A 15,108-nucleotide genomic window follows, 5' to 3' on the forward strand; every position below is an offset into this window, starting at 1 on the left:
AGGTTAACATTTCCCCAAAACAGCATCGTTTTATCCAGTGCGCCCCCACCCTGCGTCCCGCGCCGCACGACCGCTCAAAGTCCCTGTGCATCCTTGTTTTCCAGGCATCGCGAAGCTGGAGGAGGGCGACGAGCTCCAGCTCGCAATTCCGCGGGAGGACGCCAAGATATCGCGAGACGGCGACGGCACGTTTTTTGGGGCCTTGAAGCTCCTGTGACCCGCGGACACCTGCGCCGCGGCCGGGTCCTTCCTCGCTCCGCGCCTCTGAGGAGGAGACGCTTCCCGGGAAACACCCGAAGGAAGAAAAGCAGTGGTTGACGCGCCTTTTCTGGGAGCTGCTTATTTTGATTCCCTGACACTAGACCAAACAGGAAATTTCACGGACAACCGCAGCCCGGGGGTGTCCTGGGGACGCCCGGAGGCGGCCGTTCCGGGGAGACCGAAAGGAGGCCGCCCGCTGCGAGCCGGCTGGGCGCGGTGGCGCTCTCGCTCGGCCTGCAGGGGCCGGTGGCCGGGGCCGTCGCCCTTTCCTCCGAACGACAGTCCGTCGTGTCCGCGGGGCGCTGGGACGTTCCTGGGAAACCGCCGCAGCCCGCCCGAGTCTTCACGTGACATAGAAATATGCCCTGTCCTTCCGCCGTGAACGTGCGGAGAAGTGTTTTATTAGAAAGAAAAGAAAACAAAAAAAAAAGAAATCTTGCATTTGGCACATGAAAAAGTAACTTAAAAGCTTACACGGAGATACATTAAGCCCTTGCACTTAAAACGCAGGCACTATTTAAATTCCTCCAGTTTACTTCAAGTCCGCCCTTTTTATCTGTAACATTGTATCACCGTCTGCCCTTTTCATCGGTAACATTGTATCACCGGCTGCAGCACCAGACATTTTTCGCAGGAGGGAAGTCATTCTCTCCGGCGTCTACACTTAACTTGTATATTTTTTCTAGCTAATGTCAGTCACTTCAGAAACTTTACTGTGGGGTAATTCCAGTTCTTACGTATGCGAGCATAGAGTGAAAAAATAGCCGTGATTGTTCTTCTGTAAAAATCAAATCTCCAATGGAAGCTAATGAATACCTTTATAATAATGGGATCTATTTGCCCTTTATTTCTTAATCTTCTGTTTTAAACTGCTTCTATAAAGCACACCCATGTTATTAGGTTTATGGAAGTTGAGCTGTCGTTAAACTTCTTGGCGTCCGGAAAGGTGTTCCTGCCATGTGCTTGTTACCCGGCTCTGGATACACCAGAAACATCACCTTCTTTCCACCTAATAGAGAATCGTACTCACAAACGCTGTCACAACGGCCTTTATGACATCAATCTCCCTTGTTCTGCTTCTCTTTTTACAAAAAAGAATTTACTTCATTAAACAATTTCCGTCTCTCGTTTAAACAGTAGGTGGAAAAGATAGACCCCGATCTAGACTCATTTTCTCCAGTCCACATTGGAATGCTCTTCAAACAAAACAAGACGATTTGTACTTTGTGTCTAAGATGTCTAAGATGAAACGTTTAAAACTCTGATTACCACAATTTTGGATTTTTTGTTAAAATCAAATGTATTTTCAAACTTACTGTGTTACAATATTATAGTTAAAAAGTACAGGGAGAGCAGAAGCCCTGATCTAGGAGGTGAGTCATTGTCCTCATGTTGCTGCTAACTTGAACTGCAGAAGAGAAAATCTCAGTGCCGTCTGCCTGGCTTTTTGATGGAGTTTGCTTAACACCCTTCATCTTTCGGTTTCTCTCCATGTAACTAAATGACGTTTTAAAAATTCAGTGCTGAGGTGTCTGGGTAGCACAGCGGTTGAGCCTCCGATTCTTGGTTTCAACTCAGGTCACGATCTCAAGGTCATGGGATCGAGCCCCACAACAGGCTCCACGCTCAGCGGGGAGTGTGCGTAAGTTTCTCCCTCTGCCCCTGCCCTTCCCCCTTCCCCTGCTGTGGGCACCTACGCACTCTCTCTCTCAAATAAACAAATAAATCTTTAAAAATAAATAAATAAATAAAACAGTGCATACCATAAAACATTATTAAGTAATATGCGTTAGGGTAGGAAACAAAGCATTTGAGGTCATGCATAGCTTATATATTTCAAAAAGGATTTGTTCACATCAGTACAATAGATAGATAGAAAAGAAGCAATTCTTGGAGCGTCTGGGTAAAGAAGGTAGTGCTCCGGCTCAGCAGGCTTTCCCGTCAAGCCGTTCATCTCCACCCGGCTCTCCCGTGTTCCTCTTCAATGACTGAGCGCAGTCTATGGGCAGATGCTGCCTTCTGCCACATAAAGCGTCCTTAACTTTTACTTTGCTTTGAGTTTAAACCAGCATTGAAATGTAAATCATGTCTTCCTCATGCATGAAATTGTGAGGGAAGTCAGGGAGGTTCTCTAAGAGTTTATTTAACAGTGAGGAAACAGGACAAAGAGGAGGTAGTCCCATAGTGGGGAGGGTGGGAGGTGGGGTCTTCCCGGCAGCACTGGGTCCAGCGTCTCCCTTTCCCTAGCTTTCTCCCAATTTTCTTCAGGAAAAATGATGTCATAGTGAGATTTCCTATAACAGAACGTTTCTAAGGTTCACTGTATGGACCCAGACCCCAGACAGTTGTCTTATAAGCAAACTTAGAAAGGATGCTGGGAACTAAGCACTTGAGTGTTGACTTGCTCACCTGCGTGGGACAGAGGGACAAGCCAGCAAGCCCCCATGAAGTGACGGGCAGCCCCACCTGGGTCCTGGAGAGACCGACGCACCGTCTCAGCTGGGGTGCAGAGAAAGGATTGGTTTGGGGGATAGCAGTGGACTGTCAGAAGAACTTACGGGATCCTATTGTAACGTGAGCTATGAATCACACTTGCTGTCCTGGGACTGAGGTTGTAACCTGTGAATGACGCACCAACACAGACAGCTGATGCGTTTGCTTTGGCTTCCGATTTGCTAATATAAAAATCTAGACTTGTTTCATGAAAGCAGGACATTTAAACATTCTATGAATATTCTCCAAAAATATTTGGGGAAACCTATGTACACATTTCTGTTGGACTGATACCTAGAAGTTGAATTGTTGTGACAGAGGATGCGCCTATGTGCAGCTTCAGTAAATACCGCCAGAGAGATCTCTGAATGATAAACAGTTAACAGAAAATCGCACCAAACCAGGCTGTTGGAGGCAACAACCCATTGGGCTAGTTTCCGGTGGCCCGCTGCAGCCACGCAGGCGAGCACTGGGCTGCAGACCGCACGGGACTCTCTTTTTCCACCTGTCCTGTGCCTGGCCCCACACCAGGATGTTGGCGATTATCAAATACACTTTACTGCTGATTACCTTTGGGCATATTTGCTTTCACAAATCAGTTCTGTAACTTTGTATGCATTGGGCTAAATTTTACAAACTAATCATTGGTTAAAAGGAAGTGGCCCAAGGTCCCCAGTCTTGCTGATATCAGGGCAGCTGCTCCTTTGGGGTTCCTTGTCTTCCATGGGTGAAGCATGGGAGTGAGGGGCCCCATAGGGGGGTCAGCGATGCCACACTTGGGCGCTGTCCCTGCTCAGCTATGGCCAGACCAACTTTTTAGGTTTGGTTTGAGGTCCTCACCATCACCACTGTCCTTATTCAAGTAAACTAAGTCTTTGGTTATTTTAAAATTAATGCAATGAAATTATGTTTTAGATCATTATTAAGATTATTAAAAATAAAGACAATCAAATATAATCATATATGCATATTAATAATGTAGCACGAGTATGGATTTCTTGCTTATATAGACTTATTTTACAATCTCATTGTAACTAGCCCAAGGGCTAGTTAACTTGTCATTTTAGAGAAATAAAGGAGAACTACAATGCAAAAATACTGATACACCTGGGATGCAAGAACAATTTCGGTGTCACCTTTTCCCTCTACATTAAACTAGCAATAATTTTTTTCACAAATGCACATACACGCACACACACCATCACACACACTGCAACACAGGCATGTGCGAGCGCACACACACACACACACATGCACACACAGACACACTAGAAAGCAGCTCTTCTAGAGCACTCCGGAGGCTCCCAATCTTGGTTTAATCCTCTGCTGCTCCGTCTTGAGATTTGTAATAATTTTTGAGGAAGGGGTCTTGCATTTTTGTTTTGCCCTGGGCTCTGCAAATTAGGGAGCTGTCCTGTCCCGCTTGAAGCTCTTGGAGAGAAGGACAGGATGGCAAGTAAGGGCATGTCCCTAGGGGTGTGCCCTGGAGTTCAAGGCCCTGGAAGGCTGTTTGTTCACTGGTTGTATCCTTTAGGATCTGGGGATAGCAGTCCTGCTGAACTCCCCCAGCTGCTGGGAGAAACAGATGAACATGTGAAAACACCTAGACGGGTACCTGGCACATTACACATGCTAAATGTTGTTGCTCGAAAGATACACACACACACACACACACACACACACACACACACACACAGAGAGAGAGAGAGAGAGAGAGAGAAGGGAGGGATTGCAAATGGAATTCGAAAGAAGTAAAGAGACGTGCACTGTTTGGTTTTATTTTAGCAAAAGATCCAAAGCTAAATCTGGTTTTGTTCGGTTTTAAGAGACCTTGAATAGACCCAAAATAAAAAGAGAAGAAAGAAAGGAGAACCAGAAAGCACCTACCCGACCCCCCGCTCGGGCTGGGGAATACCACTGTCCATCCGCCTTCAGTCCCAGAAGGACACTTGCCTCTACCTTACAGTGCCCTGAGACAGACAGCAGCTCTGACTACGTCCTGCCCTGGAGGCTAAGTATTTCCAGGATTTAGGAGACGGGTTGGGCCAGAGTGTCAGTGTGGGAGCCAAGGCTTTTCTAAATTTAACCCCACTGGAGTCAAAGAACCAGGATCCCGGGATCAGGTGGGAGAGACTAGACAACGTCGTGGGGGAGGGGAGTGTTGCGGAGAAAGAAAACGCCCGCAGGAAGGAGACTGCCGGGCTCTGGGGACGCCCGTCCCAGTCCCACCTGCAGGTGTGAGCAGGGACAAGGGACTCCGGGACTCAAGGGACCAGGGACTGTGCCCGCACCCCCGGCCTCGCCCCCCACGGGGTTCCCTCCACTTGCCGAGGAAACAGCTGACCCTCCTAGCGAGTCTCGTCGGGGAGGGCACGACCTGCGGGGCCCGCGGACACCCGCTGGGGCGGGCGGACACTCAAGTGCGAGCGGGAGTCATGCGGGCATGGAGCCGGCCGCGTTGGAGCTGAGCTGCCTTCCAGACACGCCGGCTGCTTCCCGCACGGCGCTGACTCCCTTGGACGTTAGGACCAACTGATGACGGGTCACGTGTAGCCGCCGGGCCGGCAGGGCCGTGGCCTCCGGGGCAGCAGGGCTGTAACCTCCGGGCCGGCAGGGCAGCCCAGCGCGAGTCCAAAAACCGTAGCGAGAGCGCACAAGAGGTTTGCAGAACAGCGTGGCCTGCCCCGGACTCCTGTCCGCCCCCTCGAAGGCGGTCCTCGGCCTCGGAGCGCGCGCCCGCGGGGAGGCCGTCCGCGTGGCCCTCCGCGTGGCCCTCCGCGTGGCCGTCCATGAGTCCCTGCGACCTGCGCTCCGGGAACCCGCCTCACCACGTGTCCCGGGAGAGAGATGCGCGCGCATGCGCCTCCCAGGCGAGAGGGGCGGGGCGGGCATGCGCTGGAAGGGGGCGCATGCGCAGCCCGACGCCTCGCCAGGCGCTCACCTGCTGGTGCCGGCTGGGAAGCTGCGGGCGTCTTCGTTGCTGGAACTTCAGACCAACTGGGGTCCTGGCTGCTGCCCCATGGGGTCCGGGGCGGTGTGTTCCACAGCCCCCGGGGCCGCAGAGGCGGAGAGAGAGCCCCGCGGTTCCGCACGCCGCACCCCAGGGTGGAAAATAGGGACGCTCTCCGGGGACGAAGCCTGAGCCAAGTAGGAACTGGTGCGCGGGCAGGACGCCCGCAAACACACGCAGGGGCGGGGGGAGAGCAGGGGAGGAGGAGGAGGAGGGAGCAAAGAAGGAGCATTTCCGACGCGCAGGGACCTACGGGGTCAAGTCAGAATCAGTGCGTAGGACTTCCGGAATTTCGTTTTTAAAAAAAAAAAAAAACAAGCTTATCAAGGTACAAAGTACATAGTATAAAAGTTACTCGTATGAAGTGCACAATTCAGTGTTTTTTTAAAAAATGAATTTGGAGAGCTGTGCAGAAAGGTACAGAATTTGGTTTTAAAAATAGGAACTTGAGATTTTAGTGCCAGGAAGGAAGACGAGGGTCTCCGGGGAAGATTAAAATAACAACAACCTTTTATTTATTAAAAAAAAAAAAAAAGATTTTATTTATTTGGCAGAGATCACAAGCTCGCAGAGAGGCAGGCAGAGGGAGAGGAGGAAGCAGACTCCCCGCTGAGCAGGGAGCCCGACGTGGGACTCGATCCCAGGACCCTGAGATCATGACCTGAGCCGAAGGCAGCGGCTTGACCCCCGGAGCCACCCAGGCGCCCCCGACAACAGCCTTTTAAAGAAAATGCGTGAAGCACCTTTTAAAATGTTAGGACGGACGTGGGCTTATGAGAGGACAAAGGGAGCGCAGAAGAGTCTAGATGTGCCCCCCAGGTGCCCCCAGCGTTGGCGTCCCGGCTTCTCACGTCCTCACAACCGAGGAGCGACCCCCCCACCCCGCGTTCCCATGAACCGGGCTCACCTGGGACCGGGATCCGTGCGGTTTCCGCGGCTGAGCCTCTGCTTTCCAGAACCCGGTCCAGGCCGTGCCTTCGGCCTCCGGCGCTCAGTCTCCCCGCCCGCCCGGTCCGGGCCGAGCGCCTGACTTTGCTTGGCGTCGCGGCCCCGCAGGTGCAGGGGTGTCGGCCGGCTGTTCTGCGGGACGTCCCTCCGTCTGGGTTTGCGGCCGGGGTTTCTCAGGTTGCAACAGCTGCGGTGCCTTTGCGGTTAGAACCGCCTTCACGTCCCGTCGGATCAGACGCACCACCACCTGGCCGGGAAGTGTCCGCCAAGATGCCAGGGACCACTTTTAAATTCCCATAGTTCCGCTAATCGTGAAACTGCTAACGGTGCAGGCTACATTTATTTGGAAACGAACCCACAAAAGGTTCATTTTAGGCCACGGACCGTCCCGCCTTTGCCTGGTTAGATGTTATACCCCCGTGTCACCACTAGAGGGGAGCACTAGAACAACGAGCGGACAGGTGCGCCTTCTACTGCAGAGACAGGAGTGCTGTTAGTCGCCATAAAATACATTATTAGTGTTTGATGCATAACACAATAAATAATTTCATTCTGATTTTAAAAATCAGTGAGTTAAAATTAAAGGGGATGAATTTTAAGTTTGTGTTATAGTTTTTAAAAAATTGGTCAAGGAATAAAATGTCTTAATAATTAACTCTGAAAATTACCGTCTCAAATAAAATTTTCACGTTTTGGACCAAAAAAATAAAAATAAAAGTAAAGAGAGAAATACTAAGTGCGATAAAACCAGAAACTGGAAGAACGTTCAAAGACAAGCCAAACCCTGCTAAAGCCCATTACTGTTTCCTCAAATCATATTCAGTTTCAACAAAGAGGTGCAGTATCACAATTTCTACTCTGTTCTTGCGTGATGAGCATCAGCTCCTGTTGAACTGTAGGAACTGGTTTGCAAACCTGAGAACTTTGGCGAAGGTGGAGTCCCGGAGAGTCAGGGCGGAGGGAAAAAATAATGACAAGGAGAAAGGAGGAAAGAAGCTGTAGGTCAGGCTCTCTCTCCCAGGCTGGGCTGAAGACACCGCTTCCTTCTCTGACTCCTTAATTAAGAGATGGTTATATTGATATATCTTGATGCCAGCACACAGCAGACTACCTCCATTAAATTTTTAAACTGCTTATATGTTCACTGTACTGAACCAGTTTGCATGCATTTTCTAATTTTGATTAAAAAATCAAGGAGTATTTTTAGAACAGTTTTAAGTTTGCAGAGAATCCAGTAGAAAACGCAGGGTTCCCGTACACCGAGTCGCTACCTCCCTAATGCCCCTGTGTTTAACTGACTGGGTTAGTGTGGCAAATCAGCGACAACGGATGAACACACACGGACACACGATTATTAACTAAAGAGCACGGTTTACATTAGGGCCCAACCTTGGTGTTGTAATCTACGAGTTTGGGCAAAGGGGCGATGTCATGCAGTATGGGTGTCTGCAGTGTGACACGGAATCTTTCATGGCCCTGAAGGTCCCCTGTGCTCCCCCTACTCACCCCTGCACACCCCAAATCCATGACAGACCACTGATCTTTTTGTCTGCGTAGTTTTGCCTTTTCCAGAATGTCAGAGAGTTTGGATCACACCCTCTGTAGCCTCCTGAGACCGGCTTCTTTCATTTAGTAATGTTCCCTTCAGGTTCGCCAGGCCTTTTTCTAGTTTGACGGCTCGATCCTTTTTGCTTCCGAGTAATATCCCACTGTCTGAGGGATCCCGTTGATCTGTTTATCTCTTGAGGAACATCTGAATTGCTTCTAGATTTTGGCAATTGTGAACGAAGTGGTTGTAAACATTTGTGTGCAGATCTCTGTGTGGAGACATCTTTTCAGCTCATTTGGGCCAGTAGCAAGGAGCACGGTTTCTGGAACATACAGGTAGGGGTATGCTTAGCTTCGTAAGAAACCACCGAGCTGTCTTCCAAAATGGCACCATTTGCCTTCCCAGGGCCAACAAGGAAGGTTCCTGTTACTGACATCCTTGTCCAGTGTTTCTTGTCAGGTTTTCGCCATTTAGTGGGTGAGGAGCGTTATCTCCCCTGCAATTAGTTTGCAGTTCCCTCAGGACACGGGACGTGGAGCACCCTTCATACGGCTGTTTGCCATCCGTTATCCTCTTCGGCGAGGTGTCTGCTGAAATCTATTGTCCACTGGCCAACTGGTACGTTCTTTTTCTAATAGTTGAATCTTAAAAGCTCTGTATATCTTTTAAAAGTATTTTATTTATTTATTTGACAGAGAGAGACATGGTGAGAGAGGGAACACAAGCAGGGGGAGTGGGAGAGGGAGAAGCAGGTTCCCTGGTGAGCAGGGAGCCCGATGCTGGACTCGATCCCAGGACCCTGGTGTCATGACCTGAACCGAAGGCGAGGCTTAATGACTGAGCCACCCAGGCACCCCAGCTCTGTGTGTATTTTTAATATAAGTCCTTTATCAGATACGTGTTTTGCTAAGATTTCCTTCTGGGCCGTGATTTCTCTTCTTATCCTCTTATCTATTTTATTTTTTGCAACAACTCTGTGATGAAGGGGTGATGGTCATTAACCGGGTCCTGGAGAATTTCTGTATCTCATCCGAGCTCTCCAACCCTACAGTGCAGTGGATCTGGAGTGTGAGCCCAGATAGGGCAGAGCCTACTGAACTGACCACTTCTTTGCTCCCATACTCCGTGCCTATCAGCTTTGCACACAGGCCATTGGTGCTTGGCTGAGGTCACGTACGACACAGAGACCCCGACACTTGTCCATCTGCCTTCCACAGTACGCAGGCTTCTGATGCTTCCTTAGAAATGTCGTGAGTTAGTGCTACCAGGTGCTTAAAAGTAGACGTTTAAATACTGTAAAATCAAATCCAGCCTAGAAAGAGTTGCTTTTAGACCAACAGTGGGGATTTTTCAATATCAGAGAAGAGAATGGTTTCCGGAAAGCTTGCATGAAATTCCACTAAAAGTTAAACAAGGGGATTTTAGTGGTTTTCTTGAAGGAAATGAAAGTGAATCTTCAGGAGAGGAGGCCTGGGGCTAACCGGCCTCATTTTAGATCACTTTGGTCTGGAAATTTCCAGGGAGAGAGCTATAAAGTCCACTTAATCAAACACAGAAGAAAATGTGGATGAGCAGCCGTGTGAATGCATTATCAACCAATTTTTCTAAAAATGAAACAGAGGGAGAGAGAGAAAGAGAGAGAGAGAGAGAGAAGAGGACCTGGAAAGTGAGTTGGGGGTGAAGGGGCGGGCTGCCCTCAAATACTGGAAATGTTTCCTTGAAGAAAGAGCATCTGTTCCTTCGTCCTGCAGAACTCCGGAGTGCACGGTGAGGCTCCAGGGGAGACCAAGTTTTCTTTCCACACAAGGAAAAAAAAAAAGTTTTTTTCTGGAGATGCAGCTGCTCCTGCGTGGAATCAGCTCCCCTGCCATCCGTCACAGTCCGGTGGCTGAGCGTCCCCACACCCGCTGTGGAGCCGAGGTCACCGTCTCATCCGCAGCCCTCGGCCCTTGCGGTCTGGGCCAGCGGCAGAGGGCAGAGGCCCAGGGGAGGAGGCCAGGCTTCCACCGGGGCCCACGGCTGAGCTGGGGCCTGTGAGCGTGGAGCCCGGAACCCCCAGGCAGCAGATAGAGTCACGGGTGGGAGCTGGGAGAAACAGAGAAGGCACATTATTGCCACCAGTTCCGATGACAAGGAGAACCCTTTGTGTGCCATCTGCTGAGGAGAGGGAAGGCGAGGGGGAGCGTCCAGCAAACGCCCAGCCCAAGTCCTGGATCCCGAGAGGGGCCGGTGTAAAGGCGGGGAGAGAGGAGGCCCCGTGGGGCGGGGACGGTGGGATCCTGCGTCGCAGGAGAGAGAGAGCTTTAGATTTGCTTTCCCTGAGGCCTCGGGGATAACCTAAGGCCAGAGCAGGCAGGAGGCAGAGAGAGAACGAAGGGCAGCGCTGTGCCCCTGATGGGGGGGCGGTGCGGGGGAGGCCTGGCTCTTCTGGTCGGGCAGGAGATGCCTGCAGCCTGCCCTGAGCCAGCTCTCACGGAATGTGCTCAGGGTCACCCTTTGGGGACAAGGGGCCCCCACTCCAGCTGCTGGTGGCTACCTGCCGGAGAAGGGGAGGGGGGCTCCGGTCTCCCTGCCCCCCACGCTCCTCCCCAGCCTTCCTCCGGCAGCAAGGCCCAGCCCTGGAAGAGGTGGGCTCCTTTGCCCCCGCCGTGCATTCAATCAGTGGGAAGAGGCTGAGGGCCTGCGACCGTCCTTGCTTTCTGCAGGACCCAGTGGTCCTATTTTCAAAGAGTTAAAGCAAAGGCAAGATCACTTGGAGCAAATGTTTTCATGACCAAGGTCATGACCTGTGCACAGTGAGCTGTAGGAACGGGGGGGGGGGGGTGCGGGGGGTCCTTGCTCCTCCAGGCCAGCCCCAAACCTGCTTCTTTTCGCTTCTAATTAGCTTTTCAGTTTCATAATGAATTAAATTTAATAGACCCTGAGCCTAGAGACAGCCTTGTTGCCTTTCACTCGCTTTAGTCTGAACTGAACTAGCCATGCATCCCTAGGAGTCAACGGATGTATCCATATTGTGAATCGTATGAATCATATACTATCAAAGATGGGAATTTTAATGGTTGTGTTATTAAAATCTGAAATATTATAATTTTAATGATTGTGTTACTCATATTAATCTCCGAGTTCCAAATCATCGATTTTCTTTTAAAGTAACGCACCGGACCAAAACAATGAGACAGTACGGGGCATATTTGATGTTTCAAGGGCCGTACCCATCCTGTGCTTTAACTGAAGGAAACCTTCTGTAAATCTGCCCCCACACGGTCTTCTCTCCGCTTGCCAGCTGCGAATTGATTAACGCTGACACGGCGTGGCGATGGAGTCCCTTTTATTTTGCTGTGTTTCATTCAACTTCGAGTCCTAGTGCATCTGTTTGACTCCGAAGCCCCTTTTTTGCCATGAAGATCTCCCATCTCTCAACATTTGGGATTGCGTATGCCTTCCTCTGAAATGAGACGGAATTTCGTTTCCACATTTTTGATGTATCTTCTGACGTTAGCTTGAAGAGCAGCGTGGAGCCGTGGTAGGAGCATGGGGTGTCGAGCCCCACGGAACTGGTTTGACTTCCACCTGTGTGACCTGGGGAGGGCGTCCCACGGCAAGGCTTCCAGTTCTTGATCTGCACAGAGCTGGTGTGGGCATCAGGGATCCGCTTACACGACACGCCTCTCCGTCCTGCCCACCGTGGCTGTGGCGTCATCGACGCCCACAAGTCCTCTGTCACTAGGCTGGTGCTGATCCTGGAGGGCAGAGGCAATCACCACTCACCTTTCTACCACCATCGCTCAGTTTGGTGTTTTGCTTATAAAAGTTGCCAGTTTATGTTTCTTGATTAGGAAACTTACTGTTGAAGAAATGAAGTGTCTTGTAGATCCTTACTTAGGGGAAACCAGGAAAACCACTTTCTTGCCCCATGCCCATTGCTTTCTGTATGTTAATGTCAGTTTGTAAACAGAAGGCACGTTCACTGTGCATCGTCTAAGGTCTTATTGGGAGGAATAACATACTTTTAACACTTCAAGTAAATAGAGGGAATTAGGAGCGGGTGCACTGTGACCTCCTGTACCCACAAGTCTCCTGGGGTCAACACAGCAGGTCGACAGCACTTGGCAGGAAGCTCGTAATAAAAATGACTCCAGCTGAGTTACCGTTTGGATAACAAAGATTTGCTGTAAAGATTTGATGATACTGTCTTTGGCCCTAATGGATAAGCTTTACGAGAGGTTGTGATGATCATTTCTCTCATCTCTGTTCTTGGACTTAAATGTCCTAGAAAAGGCCGGCTGGTGAAGAGCTGTAATTATCAACTTGGCTGAATTAGGAAGCTTAGGGGATGTGCACTGGGCTTACTTTCCCCTCTTCTCTGTGCATACCCTGTCTCTCTGCCGTTTCTGGTAAGGATGGGAATGACGGTGAGAAGTAGTCATAGTCAGGGGCTTCTGTCACAGGAGCTCTTATGATGTCTCCACTAAAGGACCAAGTCTCTGCTAGACAGAACCCCAGAAGAAAACAACTGTAGCATCTGGACATGCACAGAGCCATTTCCTGGTGGCTGGTGGTGGGAGAGGAGGCGCTGACAGACGCCCATGGGGGTGAGGGGGGTTCGCGCTTGCTTGGACAAGGGGAGATGGAGCTATATGGGGAACTTTTCCTGGGAGGTGTGGGGCACATGTGGAAAAAGCCAGTCTTATTCTCTAGGAAGTTATAAAAGAGCTGATAAAATGCAGCTGCTGAGGAGAGCTAGGAATGTTGAAAGGAGAAGTCTGGGCATGATGTGTGTAGCCAACCTACCCACTTGTCTCTCGGACCCTGACCGTCGCATGCGAAGAACAGACTCAAAGCACAGAGCTGAAAAGACAATACCTGAACGGAGACCAGGCCTCTATCCAAGACACAGTTTTGTGGTTCAAACTCAGCAAGCACCATTTTGTGCCACTCCTGAAGTCCTTCAATCCATGCACCTAAAGACCTGAATGCCGTTGCACGGGAGGATTTCCTTATGATAGAGAAGAAATATGGCAGTACACGAGCATCAGAAAGGCCTAATTTGGGGCGCCTGGGTGGCTCAGTGGGTTAAGCCACTGCCTTCAGCTCGGGTCATGATCTCAGGGTCCTGGGATGGAGTCCCGCATCGGGCTCTCTGCTCAGCGGGGAGCCTGCTTCCCTCTCTCTCTCTCTCTCTGGCTGCCTCTCCGTCTACTTGTGATTTCTCTCTGTCAAATTAATAAATTAAAAAAAAAAAAAAGAAAGGCCTAATTTGACAATAACTGAGGATTTTGTCTGTTTTGTAGGCTCATCTATTTTCAATTCGCTTGATCTTTTTTTTTTTTTCCAGTAAGCAGCTTCAAAGGAAAAGTGCCACACTAAATTATATTTTAAGACTTTTTTTTAAAATTTTTTTAAAATTTTTTATTTTTTATAAACATATATTTTTATCCCCAGGGGTACAGGTCTGTGAATCACCAGTATTTTAAGACTTTTGTGGCAGGTTGTCGATGGATTCAAAAGTTGTAGAATCATTTTTATTCCCACTACATAATTATTTTTTCATGTATTTATTTTTATTATTTTATTTTATTTTATTTTAGAGGAAGAGAGAGAGGGAGAAACGGAATCTTAAGCAGACTCCATACCTAGTGCAGAGCCCAACGTGGGGCTTGATCCCACAATCCTGAGAACATGAGGTGAGCCGAAATCCGGAGTCAGATTAACTGACTGAGCCACCCAGATGCCCTGCATTTACTTGTTACTAGTATGTTTTTGTTTTTATTTTTGTTTGCCTGACAACACTTAACCTTTACTTATTCTCTTAGATTTTTGAGTTCGCTGCACTCAGTGTCTCGCACTGGCACATCCGATCATGGCCCTCTTTGCTTCGTGAGCTAGAGGTTTCCTGAGACAGGGGTGAATCCGTTAAAATCTCACACAAGTCAATTTGCTGATTCATAGTCACCGTATCCTTTTTGGTGGGCTCTGGTTATTTCTAACAGTTCAAGGTGTCCCCCATCACACCCCTCCAGCAAACTGTCTCCCAGGCGATACGCTGTTGAAAGAGAGAGAGAATTAAGTGCAGCCACAGAGTCAGACAACTGGTTCTCTGTACTTCAGTGAGTGGTTTGCATGAAAGCTCCACCAGGTTGCAAAACCAACCATGCTCTGAAAGTAGATACACAGAAGTTTCTGAAACTCTTTGTCCCAGGATCAACCAGAGAGTTGGACCTTTGGCACCATCTGGAAGGGTAAGAGACTTAATCACCAGGTTTTTGTACATGATCTTTTAGGGGTTGAGATGCCTCAAACTGTGGCCAGCAGCCGCACATCCCTCCAGTAGGATATCGTGCTGCTTCACAGTCCTGGAGGGCAGAGGTGGATGGCGTTGCAGGTAGAGCCAGACGTTCTGGCCTCTGGAGCCTGGAGCCCTGACGAAGGTCTCGGTCTCCCAGCCATGTGGAGCGTGTTGCCTGCTTCGTCCACCATTGCTTTGTGTCCCTCCAGCACAAATGAGAGGCCACTTGCCACCCAGACCCATCACCATGTCTGTGCCCTGTGCTGGTTCTATGAACAAATCACGGGTCTCGTCGCTTGCTTCATTAGGAGAAGTTGTTGTCACAACGGCTCCTTTAAAGCACTTCGAATTGTCGAGAGAGCAGGCAGTTTGGGTCCAGGACTGCTAAAGCAGAGGAAGTGAGGGGCCTGCGGGAACCTCGGAAGGAGCGGGGGCACTGGAAAGTGGCTGCTGAGGGCGGAGGTGACCAGGCAGAGCTGACCCGCTGGCCCAGCAGGTGCAGGACAGAACAGACTGTGACACTGCTTTGGAAGCTCACGGGAGCGGACGGCGGGGGTGGAC

General features: G+C 49.9%; 1 protein-coding gene across 1 annotated transcript in view; it reads left to right on the forward strand.

Annotated features, from left to right (window-relative positions):
* The window catches only part of TNFSF13B (TNF superfamily member 13b), a 57,612-nt gene extending 53,884 nt beyond the window's left edge, over nucleotides 1-3,728 (forward strand). The window contains exon 12 of the mRNA XM_082701001.1: nucleotides 105-3,728. Coding sequence (XP_082557127.1) covers nucleotides 105-217 — 113 coding nt within the window. The 3' untranslated portion in view covers nucleotides 218-3,728. The remainder of the gene's footprint in view (nucleotides 1-104) is intronic.
* The last annotated feature ends 11,380 nt before the right edge of the window (nucleotides 3,729-15,108 follow it).

The sequence above is a fragment of the Mustela nivalis genome (genome assembly GCF_964662115.1).
Source record: "Mustela nivalis genome assembly, chromosome: 15".
NCBI classification, from domain to species: domain Eukaryota; kingdom Metazoa; phylum Chordata; class Mammalia; order Carnivora; family Mustelidae; genus Mustela; species Mustela nivalis.